Genomic DNA, 20,093 nt, shown 5'->3' on the forward strand with positions numbered 1-20,093 from the left:
TCCAGATTCTTGAAGGGGCGAGGGAGGAGGGAAGTTCTTCCTATAAACTGAGAATGCTCTCTGGGTTATAACAGTGTTAAGTTACCAGTATCTATTTCAGTAGGAAATAGAGGAAATTGCATCCTCATTGCTTACTCATGCTGGAGACTGCATGATTAATATTTCAGCCTCTGGTTTGTTTGAGTCAAATGGGATTGATTCCCTTTGATTTGCCACTGGCTGTTCCCAGCCCCATAGCAATGTATCCCATCAAGAAGCTGGGGTAAACTGCACAGGATATGACTCCATGGGGTCAGGACTAAGCGAGGCTGTGTCTTAGAACAGAGTATGACACCCAGAGGGCCTGTGCAGCAACCTCTCTGCAGGTTTAGGGAAGAGTCCTCTAACATGCTCCCCAATTTAAGGCAGATTGGTTTGTAGCACCCCAGCAATGCAAAACAACTTCCCACATTATAAAACGAAAAGAACAACGCTCCCATGTGAGCTATATAAAAAGAGCTTTTGAAAACAAGACAGAAGTTTAAATGGAAAGGTTAAACAGGACTAGTTTTTTCCCTTCTCAGCCTCAGTCTACGCACACCAGCACCATCCTTAACATTACATTTGAGAGATTAACGGCAATGTCAGATTTCTGTGAATCCCAAGGTTTGGTGGTGGTATGATATAGCGGGGAAATTTCAGGTTTATAGGGAAAACAGAGAAGTTACAAATGTTGACTGGTGTACGTTAGCCTTTTTTGCTGATAGCTATTTTCATGCTCAACACAGTGGACTTGTGTGCCATTTGCACTGCTGAACTCTGCAACTGAAAGCATCTATTATACTGCTGTTAATGAATTCTATCAAGTACCATGGATTGGCAAACTGGAAACTGAGTATGTTGGAAGATGGCTAGATGAACTTTTGTATGTGGTAAGATCTTTGTTTTCTCCATCCTTTCCTTCTAATAGTTCTCCTGGAGCAGTGTTTCCTAGTTTTATTTGGCCACAGAACCCCTTTTAAAAAAAACCTCAAGGGAAAACTGGTCAACCAAAAAAAAAAGGGAGGAGGAACTGTCAAGCAAAAAGAAAAAAAACCCACCAGCCCGGCTCTAAGCCTGCACCAGCCGGCAGCCTCTTGAAAATGGTGGTCCCAGGAGACCACCAGGCTCACCCGCCCCAAAGACCAGCTCTGGGAGGAGGAGTGATCGGGTTCTCTTGGAACCCTTACTTTGACTTTGCAGAACCCTCGGGTCCTGCGGAGCACTATTTGGGAAACACTGTCCTAGAGTATCAGTAAAAACAAAGCATCTTTCTATAAACCCAATAATAGAGATTGAGCATTACACAGTAGAATAGAGCACAGAAAGACACTTTGGAATTTTAGATTTTTTTATGGATGAATCTTTATCATGGTGCATTAATGTCAAGTGAACCTCACCAAGAGCAAACTGAGTTCAGATGGGCCCCAGAAATCAGGATGTGTATCAGAATTACCTGCACCACTTTGACTGTAGAATTGGACTGTCAATTTTAAGAGAATAGGCATTGCAGAGACATGTAATATACATTCCAGCCAGTTTCTCAACTGGCATAGAACCACTGACATCACTAGAGTTTTACAACAACAGAGAACGTGACTCCTCCCACTAACCAAGCTGAAAGTGCCATTAGAAGAACCTTATTCACCATATTGTTGTCTGGCTACTTTAGATCCTAGACAGAACCTAGAAATGCAAAAGAAAAACTATTAAACAGCTACTTCTCTTTCATTTCCAACTTGCCAAAAATGTTTGGTTCAGATTCCCATAAAGGCACCAGACAAAGGTTGTGTTTGTTCTTATTTTGCCAGACCATTTCTCCTGTACTCACTCATTCAACAGCAGGAGTGAATGTGCCAAGGAATCATAGAATTGGAAGGGACTTTAATAGGTCATCAAGTCCAGTCCCCTGCACTGATGGCAGAACTAAGCTGCATCTAGATCATCCCTGACCGATGTTTGTCTAACCTGCTCTTAAATTTCTCTATTGATGGAGATTCCATGGCCAACCCAGGCAATTGATTCTAGTACTTAACCATCCTGCTAGTTAGGAAGTTTTTCCTAATGTCCAACTTAAACTTTCTTTGCTGCAATATAAGCCCATTGCTTTTTGTCCTATCACCAGTAGTTAAGGAGAATATTTTTTCTCCCTCCTCCTTGTAACACTCTTTTAGGGTATGTCTACACTAGCTCAGTAGTTCGAGCTAGGTAGGCAAATGAGGGCAACCGGAGTTGCAAATGAAGCCCGGGATTTAAATATGGCGGAACGAGGAGTAACGGTAGTTCAAATTAGAGATCCTAATTCGAATTACCTACTCTGTGCCGTGTGTAGCCGCGGGCATGGAGTTTGGACTAAGGGGGATTTTAAAATGGCAGCACCCGGGAAGATGCAAATGAAGCCCGGGATATTTAAATCCCGGGCTTCATTTGCCTACCTAGCTCGAACTACCAAGCTAGTGTAGACATACCCTTAGATATTAGCAAACTGCTAACATGTCCCTTCTCAGTCTTCTCTTTTCCAAACTAAACAAACAAGGGCTTATCATTAATTTGAACCTGGAATCACTCAGACCGAAACCAAGATTAATTCCCCTAAACCAATGAGCCAGAATGAAACAGGTGTAAGAAATAAGAAGCAATAATAACACTGAATGATGAACAGGGCTGTGACTTTTGTCCAGCCTCAGCCCATCCTTCTCCAGGCAGTTTATTATCCTCAGCTCATGTTTAAATCTTGATTATAAGGTCTTTGGGAGTAGAGCCAGTCTTATTTGTCCTGTGTACTAGGTGCTGTAAAAATAATAAATGATAAATGACAACAGAGGAGTTCTGATGCCAGATACTCTCTGTGGTTGGCAAAGAAACTCCTGATCTTTTTCCCACAAAGACAATGGAACCAGGGCAGTTCTGCTACAGAATGGAGGAAGCCCCACCACAGATGCCCAGTTTTTCAGGGGATCTTTCCTACCTGTAATGGAACGGAATGGGGTAGGAGGGAGGCAAGCCAACAGAGGAATGGGAACCAGGATAATGGATCTGTGACTCTACAGTTCTACAACCATCCTCCCTGCAAAAGGACAGAGTGACAGCCAGAGGGAATATTACAGCCTCAAGACTGCAGTAGCAGCAGTAACCTCTGCTATTGTCTGGACTCAGGGAGGAACTATCTTCATCAGAATAGCATTTGTCATGAATCAGAAGTGTTGTCAGGGCTGTTCCCCTCTCTGGCAGTCAAGTGCAGAAGGTGGAGGCCCGAAAGAGACCTTAAACACCTTGCCTTTATAGGCTTCTGATAAAAAAAAAACTCCCCAAGGTCACAGATTCCCTGGCTTCCACCAACAAGTATAAAAACAAACAAACAAAAAAAACCTTCTTCTGAAATCCAGGAAGAAGTGCTTGAACATCTTCCAGAGGGATATGCCCCCAAGCTCTTTTACCACAAGAGAGCTTAAAGAAAAACAGAAAACAAAATGCAATCTCTGATAGATGACCTCTTAGTTTTGGGCACACATACACAAACCTCCTGCTACTTTCCACGATGCAAGAATCAAATCATCCCCTTAAAAAAGGTGATTGTTATTAACAAAACAAAAAGATATACTTAATAAAGCATACTTGGTTACTAGGTGTTACAGAGCAACTGAGAAAAACAAACTAAAACACAGAGAAACAGTATCTCTGGGTGCAGCTTAGATATAGTGAATGGGGAGCTGGGGAAGCACATGGAGAAGTTTAACCAAACAAAAACCAAAGAACAATAACATGATTGTGACTAAATATACATTTCTCTATCTACTCTCGAGCTGTACTGATGCATACTATCAGGTCCAGTCCATTTCATAGAATCATAGAATACTAGGACTGGAAGGGACCTCGAGAGGTCATCGAGTCCAGTCCCCTGCCCTCATGGCAGGACCAAATACTGTCTAGACCATCCCTGATAGACATTTATCTAACCTACTCTTAAATATCTCCAGAGATGGATATTCCACAACCTCCCTAGGTAATTTATTCCAGTGTTTGAATACCCTGACAGTTAGGAAGTTTTTCCTAATGTCCAACCTAAACCTCCTTTGCTGCAGTTTAAGCCCATTGGCTTCTTGTTCTATCCTCAGAGGCCAAGATGAACAAGTTTTCTCCTTCCTCCTTATGACACCCTTTTAGATACCTGAAAACTGCTGTCATGTCCCCCCTCAATCTTCTCTTTTCTAAACTAAACAAACACAATTCTTTCAGCCTTCCTTCATAGGTCATGTTCTCTAGACCTTTAATCATTCTTGTTGCTCTTCTCTGGACTCCCTCCAATTTCTCCACATCCTTCTTGAAATGCGGTGCCCAGAACTGGACACAATACTCCAACTGAGGCCTAACTAGCGCAGAGAAGAGCGGAAGAATGACTTCTCGTGTCTTGCTCACAAACACACCTGCTAATGCATCCCAGAATCATGTTTGCTTTTTTGCAACAGCATCACACTGCTGACTAATGTTCAGCTTGTAGTCTACTATAATCCCTAGATCCCTTTCTGCCGTACGCCTTCCTAGACAGTCGCTTCCCATTCTGTATTTCCATGCCCAATATTCCTTGTAGGCATGGTAGTCTGTCTGATTTAATTCGGCTTCTCCCAGCTTGTAGCTTAAGCTCACACAAAGGAAAAAAGCAGGCAAGTATACCTTTCAATTTAAATTTCAACACCATCTGCCATTGGCTATCCTGGCTTCCTACCAACACCCCCTAGCTACCTGAGTTTAATCCTTTAGTCACCGAATGCTGGCCAGCACTCCTCCTATCCATCACTAGTGTCATTTCAGAAAACTTCAGGGGAGAGGGGGAGAAGTTGTGTCAGCATGTAAAACATAATCTGTGATTATATTATGTCCTACAAAGTTGGGAGGGTGGGGGATAAAGAGAGGAAGACATAATGTAGCATATAGAGCTATGAAAATTCTGGTGCAGGAGAAGACAAATGAAGGTCTATCACAAATGATACTTCAGCCCTTTATATTGATGTATGACTTATTTTAGTCGTTTGCCTTCATTTCAGGCTCTTGGAAGTATTGCATGGCAGATCTATTTCCAAAGAGTTCTCGCAGCTTCCTCATCCAGACAAGCAAGGCTCACTTCTTATTTTGCAGGGTTTGGATGTGTTTTCATGGTCATTCCATCTGTTCTTATTGGTGCAGTAGCTGTCTCTACAGGTAACACGAAAGTTGTTTCTTTCCATTAATATCCTAATGGAGATTCCACCGCCTCCTGAGCTAACCCATTCCAGTGCTTTACCATCCTTCTAGGGAAATAGTTTTTCCTACTATCCAACCTAGACCTCTTCCACTGTAACTTGAGACCATTGTTCCCTGTTCTGTCATCTGTCACCACTGAGATCAGCTTTTCTCCATCCTCTTTGGAACCCCCCTTCAGGAAGTTGAAGGCTGCTACCAAATCCCCCCTCACTCTCCTCTTCTGTAGACTAAATAAACCCAAATCCTTTAGCCTCTCCTCATAAGTCATGCACTCCAGCCTCTAATAATTTTTGTTGCCCTCTACTGGACTCTCTTCAGTGTATCCACATATTTTCTGTAATGGGAGGCTCAGAACTGAATGCAATACTCTAGGGCTACGTCTACACTGGCATGATTTTCCGAAAATGCTTTTAACGGAAAAGTTTTCCGTTAAAAGCATTTTCGGAAAAATCACGTCTAGATTGGCAGGCTGCTTTTCCGCAAAAGCACTTTTTGCGGAAAAGCGTCCGTGGCCAATCTAGATGCGGTTTTCTGCAAAAAAGCCCCGATAGCCATTTTCGCGATCGGGGCTTTTTTGCGGAAAACAGTACTATGCTGTCTACACTGGTCCTTTTGCGCAAAAGTATTTCGGAAAAAGACTTTTGCCCAAACGGGAGCAGCATAGTATTTCCGGAAAAGCACTGATGATTTTACATGAGATTGTCAGTGCTTTTCCAGAAATTCAAGCGGCCCATGTAGACAGCTGGCAAGTTTTTCCGCAAAATCACATGATTTTGCGGAAAAACTTGCCAGTCTAGACACAGCCTAGATGTGGCCTCACCAGTGCTGAATAAAGGGGAATAATCACTTCCCTAGGTCTGCTGGCAATGCTCTTACTAATGCACCCCAATATGCCATTAGCCTTGTTGACTACAAGGCCACACTGTTGACTCATAAATGTAAGTGTGCACAGCCACTAAACATCTGTGGCTGGCCCAGATCAGCTGATTTGGGCTCATGAGGCTTAGGCTGTGAATCTAAAACTTACTGTGTAGGCATTCCGGTTTGGGCTGCAGCCCAGGCTCTAGGACCATACAAGGGGGAGAGTATCTCAGACTCTAGGCTCCACGCTAACCTCCAACATCTACAAACCACTTTTGAGCTCCACAGCCTGAGCCCATTGAGTCTGAATCAGCTGACTTGGGTCAGCCATAGTTGGACCAGCCACAGCCATGCTGCAGGTCTTTTATTCCCATGTAGATATATGTACCCTAAGCTGGTGTGCACTGTATTAAAATCACTGCTCTGCTTTACTCTTTTCCAGACGCTTCCTACTTTGCCTCATCTCCTCTTAGACCTTCTGAAATGTCTTAAGCAAACAACTTTGCAGCCTCCCTCTCAAGAGAAAATCATCTTGAGCCAGCCCCTGAAGAAGCTCCCCTAAGCTTCTGCTTGCCTGGACTTTCTATCCACTCAGGAAAGCATTACAGATATCCCTAAGAACCATTCAAAATCCATGAGTCATGCTCCAACAATCACAGGACTAGTTTAAGAATCATGAGGTTTTTTAAAAAGATTTCTTTGTCTTCTGATTTCTTAACCTTATGGCTTAGGTCACATTTTCAAACTTTGTTCCATGATGATATGGGCTAGAATTGAACCTTAGTTTTTAAATGAAAGTTGAGTTTCCACATGAAGCTGGGGCTTCAAGAAAACCATCCACAAGAATCACAGGAACTGGCCACACTGTGAAAGGCTGCCTCTTGTAGTCTGTTCCTTTCCCATCATGCATGCAACCAGGCCTACAGCTCCCAGAATGTCTGGCAACTGTAGTCTAGAATGGACTCACAGCTTCCATTAAAGTGGGGATGGGGAACATGAGGCTCAGGGGCCAGATGTGGCCCCCAGCTTGCCTGGATTTGGCCCCAAGGCTCTGGGCTCTCCCTCAGCATTGGAGAGCCCATGCTAGTGTTCCAGCCCTGCCCCGCCATCCCCACCATCTCTCCGCAGGGCTAGAGCACACAAAATCTACTAGCCTGGGTCCCCCTAGGCTCTGATGTGAGGGGAATATGGAGAATGTCTTTCTCTTTCTCAGTTGGGGGTCGCTTCAGTGAGGGTTGTTGTTTTTTGGAGTTGTTTTTTAGAATCTCACTTGTGTGCAGCCCTTGACTAATGTTTCTGTGGGTCAGCGGCCCCTGACCCAAAAAGGGTTCCCCACTCCTGCCTTAAAGGGACAACCAATCCTGCTATGCTAAGTCTCAGAATTCCTCCTACCCCTAAGCTTTCCATTCTAGAAGATATATTTTCCTCATTAGTTTTCCAGTTATGGTTAAATAGGCAATGTCCTAGTACAAAGGTCCTGGTATTGCTTGTATATAATGAGGGCTAGATCTTCAACTGGTGTAAATCTTTGTAACTCACACCAATTTACAATAGCTGAAGAACTGCCACTCACTTTTTGTGCCACGAGATCAGAAAAAAAGTAAGCTCATTGCAATATTAGGCTTACAGATTAACAGTAACGGAGATTCAAAACTTCAATGTGGCCAATGCTCATGCCCAGAATAGTACTCAAGGTGCCACCTCAGCAAGATAAACTGTAAGAACCTTAAAAAATCTGAGCTTTATTTCCAGTTTTCTCCTGGGTAGTCGTGGACAAATCACTTACTCCCCATGCCTCAGTTTCCCACCTGAAAAATTGGGATATTAGTATTTCTCTACCTCAGAATGATATTGGGATTGGTGAAGTGCTCATGTAACTCACACACCAAGGCTATGTCTACAATCACGGCTTCTTGCGCGAGAAATATGCAAATGAGGCTAAGTGTGAAATATCGCCAAGCCTCATTTGCATACCTAATGAGCCACCATTTTTGCAGAAGAGTCTCTTGTGCCAGAAGGAGCTGTCTACACTGCCCCTTCCTGTGCAAGAAAAACCCTCTTGTGCAATGCCGCTACACTGATTATTTTCAGGAATAATGGCATTGCGCAAGAGGGTTTTTCTTGCGCAAGAAGGGGCAGTGTAGACAGCTCCTGGCACAAGAGCCTCTTCTGCAAATGTATGTAAATGAGGCTAGGCGATATTCCATGCTTAGCCTCATTTGCATATCTCTCCCGCAAGAAGCCATGAGTGTAGACATATTCCTAGTGTGGTTACTGAGCAATGCAAGTGGTACCTAGCCCACAGCAACAGTTAAGCCTAAGAGATGTCTATAGCATGTGTTGTGAGCCAGCTGGCTTTTAGCTCAGTGAGTAGAGGCTCTTATACTCCACTTTAGAGGTCCCAGGTTCAAATCTGCCCGATGGCAATTACACTCAGATACTACATTGATAAGGCCTCATTATCTATATAAAAAAGTGTTTCTCAAAGTGGTCCACAGACCCTCTCTGAGAAAGCTGCTACTGGGTCGCTCTAGTTTGTTCACTTACCAGCGCCATAGTCTCAGAGCCTCATGGCTCCCATTGGCTGAGGTTCTCTGTTTGCAGCCAAGAGGAGCTGCAGGAAGTGGTGTGGCCCAAGCCGCTGCTTCCCACAGGCTCCCCTTGGCAGCAAACAGTAAACTACAGCAAATGGGAGCCACGAGGCTCCATGGCTGTGGAGCCGATAAATAAACAAACTGGAGCAGCCCAGTAACTGCTTTCTCAGAGTTGGTCCATGGACTAGGGATGTTAAATTGATTAATCAAATAGTCCAGTAACTTCATGAATTCTTATTGGTTAGTTAACTATTCTATAGTCCCCAAGAGCAGGGCCGGTAGCCAGTGTACTCAGGCTCCACTCCTGAGGAGTTCCCTGCCACTCTGTGCTGCTGCCTCTGATACAGGGACAGCAGTGCAGGGTTGCAGCAGCCCCTGTTTAGGGCCGGTCTGAGCTCCCAGACCCAGCACGAGCCGGATCTGAGCCAAGCTGACTGCCCACCCAGCTCCTCACACACTTTAAATGCAGAGCTGCAGCAGGGTCAGTCCCAGACCTGTTGCAAGCCAGCAGTGAACTGGGCTACTGGCCAGACTGCTATCAATTTACTGGCAGGGGATGTGGGGTGGAAATACATGTTGTTTATAGCATTAACCTATATGTTTTTGCTTATCGGTTAATTGGTTAACTGACTACACTATTACATGCCTACCACGGACCACTTTGAGAAACACTGATACAAAACAGTGCCATATAGACAAAAGCTGTCATATCCCTTCTTCTGCTTGTACATCCCCCAAATTGCACTGACTTTTGTTCATTAACTAACTGATTTGGTGAAGTTCTTGTTTTATTACTTTACAAACATCTTCCTTCTATGCTGTGCTTTGAATTATCCCCTCCCCAGATGTATGTTCTGGTGTTTTTCAAGGTTGAATTTCTTTTCTTTTCTTTTCAACATTTTCATAACCCCAAACCACAGACCTCAAACCATACTGAAGCTTAGAATGTTTTGGTAGATTTCAGACAAGTTAGAGCTATTAAAAAGCCCAGGAATGCTCTCAATGCTCCTAATGATCTTTTCCTTCAGTGTTATTGATTGTTTCAGGGAAAAGAAATATGCCTTACTGCACCTTGCAACAAATAAATTTTTTTTAAAAAAGGTCAGGATCCGTGTGGAATCTACTGTTAGCTATTTCAACACAGAAGACAGTAAAGGAATGAAAAATTAACAGAGCAAATCCAAAACTCCCTGTTAATTAACATTATTTTCTTTTGTTAAGACTGGAATCAGACAAGCTATGGTCTGCCAACCCCTAATGAAAGAGGAGAGTCCAGCATGATATTACCCATTGTTCTGCAGTATCTTTGCCCAACATATGTTTCCGTTGCTGGCTTAGGAGCCATTGCTGCTGCTGTCATGTCTTCTGCAGATTCGGCCCTTCTATCAGCCAGCTCCATGCTAGCACACAACATCTACAGAAAAATTCTTAGGAAAAAGGTAAGGAGTCTCTGTGAGCCTCTGACACTATGAATCACATGAGGAAAGCTAAGGGATATTTTTAAACTACTCCCCCGTATATTCTCAGGAGATATCTTGAGGGGAATGTTGCTGTAAATTGCTGTCATTGGGCTCTAGAAATGGGTTGGAATTGCTACAGAGGGTAAACTTTGAACTAGTAATTTAGTAAATGACAAGGCTGTGCTTCTATTTCATAGTTCAAATGAAGTCAAAAGAACAGCAAAAAGCCTTTGGGCAAAGCACTTCAAAGCACTCATGCAGCATATTAGAGAGCAGAAGGTGCTTTTTGGCTCCTCTCTGATTACTGTTCCATTTGTTAAAGAGGTTTTGTTTCATTATTAATGACTTCAGAAAGAGAAACCTGGCCTTCCAAACAGACTTCAGATGCTCTTCTGTGACACAGAGGAGGCAAGAAAATTTAAATATTGGAACTAAAACAAGTGACAGAGAAGTTTTCTAGCTGCGGATAGCATGCCAGTGGTGGTGACATGATTTATCTATAAAGCTTGTAAATCATGCTGATATCCTGCTAGTTTAGAGGTAGACTGTAAAGGTAAGCCAGTATATTGAATTTCTTGGGGTATGTACTTTGTTGTTTGATGTCTTGAGATTTTCATTTAAACTCTGGCAAATACATTGTGTTATAACAAAGAAAATACTTAGGAGGCCAAGATTAATACACAAGGTGACTAAATCCTGGAAATCTCTCTATATATTAAAGAAATTTTTTTCTTTGGGACGACAGAGTGATCTCATCATGTCACTTTGCATCCTGCAGCCCCTCCCCCCTCAGTCACCCTGCCTCCTCCTTTCCTTCTTCCTCCCTGCTGCTAACCCAGCATGGATTGGCAACTATGGCTCCCCAGCAGCAGCAGCACTGAAGGTAAGTGGCTGCTGCTGCTGGTGGGTTTGGGGGTGGAAGAGGAAGAAAATTGCAGGGCAGCATGAGGCCCACTGGAGAGGCCCACTAGAGGGGGGGACCGGATTGGGGGACATACTGTCATGTGAGCTGGGGCCGGGGCTAGCTGTACCTCCAGCAGCTGCCATGTAGCGGCTGTCTGAGTTTTACATTGTGGTCCTCCAGCCTGGGCTTCACACACATACATCCTGGTGGGCCAGGAAAAGAGTGAGGGGCTGGAGAAAGCAAGGAGCCTGGGCCTCACCCCCCTCCCTCACAGCGGCCAGGGGAGGAAGGTGAAGGGTCTGGAGAGAGTGAGGAGTCCAGGCCTCGTCCCCCTCCCTCCTGGCAGATGTGGGGAAGGCAAAGGGCTAGGGAGAGTGTGGGGCCTGGGCCTCACCCTCCTCCCTCCCAGCAGCTGAGAGGAGGGCAAGGAGCCCAGGAGAGTGCAGGGCCTCAGCCTCACCCCCACCCAACCCAATGGCCAGGAGGAGGGCGAGGGACCTGGGCCTGGAGGGGAGAGCATGGGGCTTGGTACAGCTGGAGAGTGGGGTGGGGGAAGCTGGAGCTGGAGCAGCAGGGGAGGAGGAGCTGTGAGCCACAAGACCGCCCCCCTCACAGATAGAGAGAGAAAGCCAATTAGGGTTGCCAGATGGTTTAACCAAAAATACTGAACACCCCCCACTCTCCCCCCAAAAAAAACACCAGGGAAAAAATTCTGTCGAGAAAAAAAAGGGGAGACCAAAGTTGCAGAGCAAAAAATTTTTAAAATTTAAAAATTTGGCTGTCCGCCATCTTGTCTCCCTGCTCCGGGCTGAACAGCTCCCCTGTGGAACCTGGTAAGCACCTGGGATTTTCGCCTTCTGGCCGGAAAAAAATCATTTTAGGGGTTCGGTATTTTCTGAATTTTTTTTTACCAGACAGGAGGCAAAAATACCGGCCTGTCCGGGTCAATACCAGACACCTGACAAGCCTAAGGTCAGTTCAGCCTTGGCCCAACCCCCCTTGGCCAGAGGGAGAGAGCTGGGCCAGCGGCAGTCTCAGGCCAGCTCAATCCCCCAGCGGCCAGGTGGGAGAGCCCAGGCTGATGTGGCTTCGGGGGGGAGGGGCGGTGGCTGGGGTGGAGAGCCCGGGCAGGCCAGGACTGCCACACCTCGGCCTGGCTCTCCCTAGTGGCCGGGGGGAGGGAGCTGGGGCTACCTACCCCTAGAGCGGGGGAGGGGCTGGCACCACCCCCTATTTCATATTATCAATCTAATTTGTTTAAGATGTATATTTAGGTCTTCAATAACCAGGCTCACCTACGAGGGAGACAAAGGGGGCAGTTGCCCTAGGGTCTGGCAATTCAAAGCGGCCTGGGACTCCCAGCTGACTCATGCAAGTGAGCACTTGCTCACAAAAGTAGTCACACTGAAGTCAGAGTCAATATCTTGAACTGCTAAAATCAAGAGATTGCATGGGACTCTCAAGTTTATTTGTAAACAAAAGTTTTTAGTTCTCCTGGTTACAGAGAACAGATTGAAAATGTGCAATACATATTGAAGGGTAGAGCATGAGAATGCAAATAAAAAAACATTTTTTTAAGATCTCATGATTTTTAAGTCAGTTTTATGATTTTGGGAGCCTGATACGTGATTTTTCAAAGCTTAGCGTTGGTAATTGTGTCTGCCAAGGCAAGTACAACCATATTTGGGGTCTGTAATGCTCCACTGAAGTCAGTAGCGAAACTCACCAGGATATTAAATTTGGCCCAAATCATCACTTCCATAGAAGGGTGGGGATGAAAACTGTATGGATCCCTCACTTGAGGAAGTTCTATTTCAAAGAGCAGAACATCGAAGTGCACTACAGAACAGCTATGGAAGTCCAGGAGCCTTACTACGCTACAGAGTGTTTGCAGGCATGGGGACTGACACTGCAGCAATTGATACAGCGGGGATTGATTTAGTGGGCTTAGTGAAGACCATAGAGCACTCTCCAGTCAACTGTGTTACTCTATCAGAACGAGAAGAGTAAGAAAGTCAACAGGAGAGCACCTCCTATCAATATAGCACGTTGTACATACCATTGATTTACCGTGGCAGGATAAACAAGTCCTATGCCTGCAAACACTCGGCTGTGTAGACAGGCTCCAGGACTCACTTAGCTGTTCTGTGGCACACTTTGATGGACTGCTGTTTGAAATACCCACTTTAAAGGGTGCATCTGCACAGCATGGCTTAACTCTAAATATGCTGTGTAAATTGAGCAACGTCAATTGTGTAGTTTATTTCGAAATTGGGAGCGTCTAAACAGCACTTATTTTGAAATAGAACACTCTTCCTCTGACTTCCCTTACTCCTCGTACAATGAGGGTTACAGGAGTCAGAGTAAGAAGACCTCCAGCTTGACAGTCTTTTGACATTATTTCAAAATAACTGCCTGCTGTGTAGACACGGACTAAGTTATTTTGAAATAACACTAATTACAGGCAGTCCCCGGGTTACGTACAAGATAGGTTTGTTCTTAAGTTGAATTTGTATGTAAGTCGGAACTGGCTCCAGATTCAGCTGCTGCCACTGAAACTGACCAGGGCCTGACTACAGGAAGCCGGAGGCAGAGTTGCTCTGTCCCCAGCTTCCTGGAATCAGCCTGATCAGTTTCAACAGCTGCTGAATCTGGAGTCAGGGACAGAACAGCTGGGGCGCTGCCCGGTAGGTTCCCACAGGACCAACCCGGCAGCACCCCAGCTGCTCTACCTGAGGCGTCCCGCAACAAAAGCCTGGTCTGCTGGGGGGGGGGGCGCACTAGCTGCGCCCCCTCCCCCGCAGCAGACCAGGGAGACCCGAGCAAAGCCGCACAGGCGGAGGGACCCTGCTGCCTGTGCGGCTTTGCTCCTGTCTCCCTGGGGTGCTGGGGGGAGTCCCCCCAGCAGACCAGGGAGACCCGAGCAAAGCCACACAGGCGGAGGGACCCTGCTGCCCGTGAGTCCCCCCCAGCACACCAGGGAGACCCGAGCAAAGCCGCACAGGCGGAGGGACCCCGCTGCCCGTGTGGCTTTGCTCCTTTGCCCCCAAGCAAAGCCGCACAGGCGGCGGGATGCCGCCTATGCGGCTTTGCTCCTGTCCCCCTGGTCTGCTGGGGGGGTCCAGCAAAACCGCTGGACCCACCCAGCAGACCAGGGACACCCGAGCAAAGCCGCTGCCTGGGCGGCTTTGCTCGTTTGCCCGGGAGCAAAGCCGCCCAGGCAGCGGGACGAGGGGGACAGGAGCAAAGCCGCTCAGGCAGCGGGGGTTCCACTGCCTGGGCGGCTTTGCTCCCGGGCAAACGAGCACAGCCGCCCAGGTGGCAGCTTTGCTCGGGTGTCCCTGGTCTGCTGGGGGGGGGGTCCAGCGGCTTTGCTGGACCCCCCCAGCAGACCAAGGAGACCGGGAGAAGCTTTTCTCGCCCTGGAGGACACGGGTGGCGACCCGCCGCCCGTGAGCTCCGGGGCGAGAAAAGCCCCGTTCGTAAGTGCGGATCCGACATAAGTCGGATCCGTGTAAGTCGAGGACTGCCTGTATTTCAAAATAATGTTGCTGTGTAGACATACCTTAAGTGATGTACTGGCCTCAATCATTAATCAAAAGTACAGCTAATAAAGCTTCTCCTTTATTTTAAAGACCTGAGGTCTGAGCTTTAGTGCTGAAAGTCCTGAGTTCAAACACTATTGGCAAAGTGGGAGTTGTTACACAAGCACTACTGCTCACTGTTATAACAAACATCTGTTCATAAACCCTGACTTTTGTAACCTTGAGATCTAATTCAGATAGAGGTTAAAAATGAGCCAATGATGATTTCTACAATAATACAATAATCTCTGAACTTACAGGCTACAGAGAAAGAAGTTGTCTGTATAATGAGAGTCTCCATGGTGGTGTTTGGGACAGCAGCCGCAGGCCTGGCTTTCCTTTCTAACTCTGTGTATGACCTGTGGTTCCTGAGTGGGGAGCTGGTCTATGCCCTTCTCTTTCCCCAGCTCTGCTGCGTCCTCTTCATTCCCAACACCAACACATACGGCTCAGCTGCTGGATTCTTCTTCGGGTTCCTGTTAAGGCTGCTGGCAGGGGAGTCTTCCCTGAAAATTCCTCCTGTTATCCACTACCCAGGCTGCTCCCTTGTGGACGGGGTCTACGTTCAGCTGTTCCCATTTAAAACCTTCACCATGCTTCTCACTTTGGGGACTATCGTTGTTGTTTCATACCTGGTGGCGTTTTTGTTTAAGAGAAAAGTGCTCCCTCGCAGATGGGATATTTGCAGCATAATGAAAGAAAGTGAGGCCCCTGTTCCACTTCCTGATATAGAGGAACAAATAGGCTTGCAAATAAATATAGTTTATATTAATCCTATTGAAATACATACTTAATACTGTGTATTTCATAATGCGGGCCAAGTTATTTCTCATTACATGCCAAATTATTTTTTATTGTTGATGATTTAAAATATCCACCTAAAAAGCTGGATGCTTTTCTGCATAACATTGTTTCTTTCATTATATAGAAATGTTTTGTTATTATAAGACTGAATATATGTAATGAAACTGAACCTAAACCCCAACGCCAAACATGTCCACATCTGGGGAGAGTTTGCGATGTAGATCTGAACTTTGGGACCGGTCTCTGTCTTTATAACAGATTGAACCAAATCAGGTGAGCCAAGGGAATACATTTAAAACTAATAAAATCATTTAATTTTTTCACAACCATAGAATTATCTTAAGGAATCGCTGCCACAAACCATCCCCAAGGCTACAAGCTATAAAAAAATTCAGAGAATTAGAAGTTTATAAAGTTAATGAAAGAAATGTGCAGGTCCCTTAAATAGGATTTTCTTTAAAGAAGGCCATAAATCAACCACCAGACAGCGGGAACAAAGGGGGCAACTGCCCCAGGTCTGGCAATTCAAAAGGGCCCAGGACTCCTAGTTGCTGCTGCTGCTAATGCATCAGCAGTGGTGGCTGGAGCCCCAGGCTCTTTAAATTGATGCCAGAGCACCAGGCAACACACTGGCTACGTCTACACTGGCATGATTTCCCGGAAATGCTTTTAACGGAAAAGTTTTCTGTTAAAAGCATTTTTGGAAAAGCACGTCTAGATTGGCAGGATGCTTTTCGGCAAAAGCACTTTTTGCGGAAAAGCGTCCGTGGCCAATCTAGACGCGGTTTCCTGCAAAAAAGCCCCAATCGCCATTTTCGCGATTGGGGCTTTTTTGTGGAAAACAGAACTATGCTGTCTACACTGGCCCTTTTGCACAAAAGTCTTTCGGAAAAAGACTTTTGCCCGAACGGGAGCAGCATAGTATTTCCGGAAAAGCACTGATGATTTTACATGAGGTTGTCAGTGCTTTTCCGGAAATTCAAGTGGCCAGTGTAGACAGCTGGCAAGTTTTTCCCCAAAATCAGATGATTTTGCGGATTAACTTGCCAGTCTAGACACAGCCACTGAGTGGCTATGAGGGTTAGCTAAGGAAGAGAGTGGTGCAGTGTGGGGCTAAACTGAGGGCTGGCTGCTCCAGCCCCACCCATTCTACCTGAGGCTCCGCCCGTTCCGGGAGCACAACGTTGGCTCCCCCGCCTCCTGGCCCAGGGGCCTGGCAAAGCAGTTGGCCCCCCTGTCAAACAGTAACTGATGGGAGTTGATAATGCTATTTCACAGATGTCCATTATGGGATTTTTTACACTTCCTCTCACAAATCTGGTGCTGGCCTTTGTTAGAGATGGGGAACCCTGGTCTCTATGGGCCTCAGCTGTGAGCCCATACTGCAATTCTATGTTACCATATGAAAAGCATGTAAAAAGTGGAGCCAAAACAGGCACATGAAGAATATTTTGAAGAGCAGGGATTGTATCCTTTCAGTAAAAATGAGCAGAAGGCTGTCATAGGAGCGATCGCAGCTGCCACCATGTACATTGACAGCCTGAGATTAGTCATTGCTCTTGAGTTTTAAATCAGGCTTGCTGACTGCCTTGGAATGAGTGGCAGTGGTCAATCCATCAGGCCTGCTTGGAATCAGCTGTGCTCATCAGTTGCCCAGAGACCGAGCAGCATCTGCAATTCCTTGTTCCAAACAATGGGGCTCAAATGTCTCAGTTGATTGACCTTCTAAAAGGTTGGCATTATGATTTAGAGACAGGCAAAATAGTCAAGCCATATGTGTGAAACGGCAGTGTAATTAATGCCAGGCAACTGTGGTCTGAATCTCCTCAGTTGAGCCACCTTTTTTAGGCTGTGTTCATGCAACTATTTGGCATATGAATGGCATCATCTTGAAGGAGCCCAGTTTCTAGTTCAGGTTCTGAGAGACCACAAACACTTGGAGAACCTTTGTACATCCTGACACCTAAACCAGCACCAGATCCACTGGTCCCTTTTCTTCACCTGATTCAATTTCATTATGACACATCACTAGGGGTGAGAAACAGAAAATCAGATGCTCTGTCCCGAAAGGATGAACTTGCTGAGTCACACTTGGTACAACCATGGTTACACCTCCTTACGAAAAAGAGGGAGTTAAGATGATTGACAAGCAGGAATAGAGGACAATGAAGTAAATAGCAGTAGCCAAATACAAAATAGCCACTGTAGAGCTGCAGTTGCTTTTCCCTGCCAAATGTAAAGGGCCAACCCAAGAAAGGAAGGCTGAGAAAAGAAAGTCCTTATAAAAGTGCAGTTGTGCAGTTGGGAGAGGGGGAATTAGCAGGGATTAGGAAATTCGATTCCTTAGGAAATGAGAAAAGGCTGCTGTATTATACACCTCCCAAATTCCTTGGCCATATGAAATGTGTGACTATTAAACTTTGGTACAAAGAAAAAATGATGTGGCAACATATCCTTGCTGGAGCTGGGACTCTAGTGGGATGCTAGTTGTCGACAGTGTCAGTCAGTAGCACAGTCATGTACTTTTAATTTTATAAATTGAATTTTTGCCCCATTATTGGCCCACTGATTGATACTTACACTTCTATGTAAAAAACAACCTTTGGCCTCTGATGAAGAGCTGTCTTTGGATGTGTTTGTGCTGGGTGAGCATATCAAGCAAAGAAGTCAATTCTCACCTGCAGGTGCACCATTACTGCTCCTCACTTATTTTCACACCAGCCACCACTCATACTCCTTGGCACTGAAGAAGGCATGGGAGCCTACCTGGGTATCGTGGCTGCATAATGTCATGCTTGTCTTGATTTTATTAACAATTCTCTCAAAAAAAGTTTAAGTTGAACAATTAAATAATCAAATCAGGAAATTGCAAAGCTAAGGATGTATAGGTAACATTAATGATGCCCCCTTTTGTACATACATTATCCTACCATGATGAATAACAAGCTTACACCTCATGTTTCAAATAATGCAAAACTGTATTTAATCCTAGGAATCCCTGAGCTGGGCTGAGCAAATTAAGAAGTAGAGCTGGGCAGGGATGGTATCCCTATCCTCTGTTTGCCAGAAGATGGGAATGGGTGACATGGGATGAATCACTTGATGATAACTGTTCTCTTCATTTCTTCTGGGGCACCTGGCACTGGCCACTGTTGGAAGACAGAAGTTACTGGGCTAGATGGACCTTTGGTCTGACTCAGTATGGCCGTTCTTATGTTGCTTTTTGTTCTTTTAATTTTCTCCAGCAGTGGCATCTGAGACACTATCCGCACTGATGCTGGAGAAAAGCACAATGGGAGTTCATACATCTAGTTGCTGGTCAGGATGCCTGTTTAGAGCTGTTCTTCTTCTAAGGGGGAAAGCCTGTAGCTGTTTTGGAGACTAACTTATACCTGTCGCCATTATCAGCTAGTATATGACTTCACAGGCCTTCAGCCCAGCATTCCTAGCAGGGGTGCTGATACTATTTGTATAGTGGGGGTGCTGAGAGCCACTAAACCAAACTGTCACACTGTATATAATGAAAACCACTTCAAGGAGGTTGTGCCACAGCACCCCTAGCACCAGAACCTAAGGACCCAGGTACACTTATTCTGGGTGGTGCTCCTGCCAGTTTGGGTTAGTTTGCTGCTGGGTATGTGTCGGGAAACTTGCACTGCTGTGGCCTGTGCTGATCACCTGTTCTGTGATCAGAGGAATTCAGTCTCTATGGCTGGAATGTCAATCTGCCTTTCGTGAGTATTAAACTCTACAAGAAAAAGAAAATACAAACGAGAACACAAGACTACGTCTGGCCCAGTTCTGGAAACCCTTCATTCATGCAGGTGATCCCATCCGAGTCAATGCAATGACTTGTGAGAGAAAGGAGGGATTATTCTGCCACTCAGTAAGGAGTCCCTGACACACACACACACACACACCCACGGTCAAAGTGAAAAAGGGTGGCAGTATGGTGCCCTAAGTGATGGGGGTGTTTACAGGTTCCAGGCAGCCGCAAATGTGTAGTAAGCTTAATTTCAGTATGGAAAAGCTCATTTGGATTGTTGTTACTGGTTGAATTACCATAGCACATAGAAGCAGAGTAGGAGCCCATTGTGCTAGATGCTGTACATAGGGGGGAAAAAGACAGACTCTCACTCAAGGAGCTTACAAGCTAAATAACTCATGAACTGCTTTCTTATTAATTTCTGGAGAAAGGGGAAACAAGGACCCAGGAGTGATGAAGACTTACGGCAGATCTACACTATGGGACAATGTCAACCCAAAATATGCAACTCTAGATAGGTGAATACCTTGGCTGGAGTCAACATACCTTAGGTCAGATTACCACAGGGTCTCCACTGCAGGGAGTCAACTGGGGAAACCCTCCTGTTCATTTTCCTTACACTTCCCATTCTGGTGGAGTACCAGAGTTGAGGAGAGAGCAATCTGTAGTTGATTTAGCAGGTCTTTACTTAGACTCGTGAAATTGACCCCGGGGATCAATCGCCGCAGTGCCAATCTCCCAGCGGTAAGTAGAGATGTGCCCTGAGGCATGAAGAGCAGTCACTCATCTCTGTGGCAGAAGGTGTGCTGGAAATTGGGTGGTTCTGCTGAACTCTTTAATCATTCATGCATGGAGGAACAGAGA

At 45.7% G+C, this 20,093-nt stretch overlaps 1 protein-coding gene across 2 annotated transcripts in view; it reads left to right on the plus strand.

The window, feature by feature from the left end:
* Window positions 1-15,797, plus strand: part of LOC102452024 (high-affinity choline transporter 1-like) — a 46,017-nt gene extending 30,220 nt beyond the window's left edge. For both annotated transcript variants that reach the window (XM_089775751.1, XM_075919358.2), the window contains 4 exons: window positions 768-911; window positions 5,061-5,214; window positions 9,933-10,150; window positions 14,920-15,797. In XM_089775751.1, the coding sequence (XP_089631877.1) occupies window positions 768-911; window positions 5,061-5,214; window positions 9,933-10,150; window positions 14,920-15,453 (1,050 nt within the window). In that variant the 3' untranslated portion in view covers window positions 15,454-15,797. The remainder of the gene's footprint in view (window positions 1-767; window positions 912-5,060; window positions 5,215-9,932; window positions 10,151-14,919) is intronic.
* The last annotated feature ends 4,296 nt before the right edge of the window (window positions 15,798-20,093 follow it).

The sequence above is a fragment of the Pelodiscus sinensis genome, chromosome 1, assembly GCF_052426305.1.
Source record: "Pelodiscus sinensis isolate ZL-2025 chromosome 1, ASM5242630v1, whole genome shotgun sequence".
NCBI lineage: Eukaryota > Metazoa > Chordata > Testudines > Trionychidae > Pelodiscus > Pelodiscus sinensis.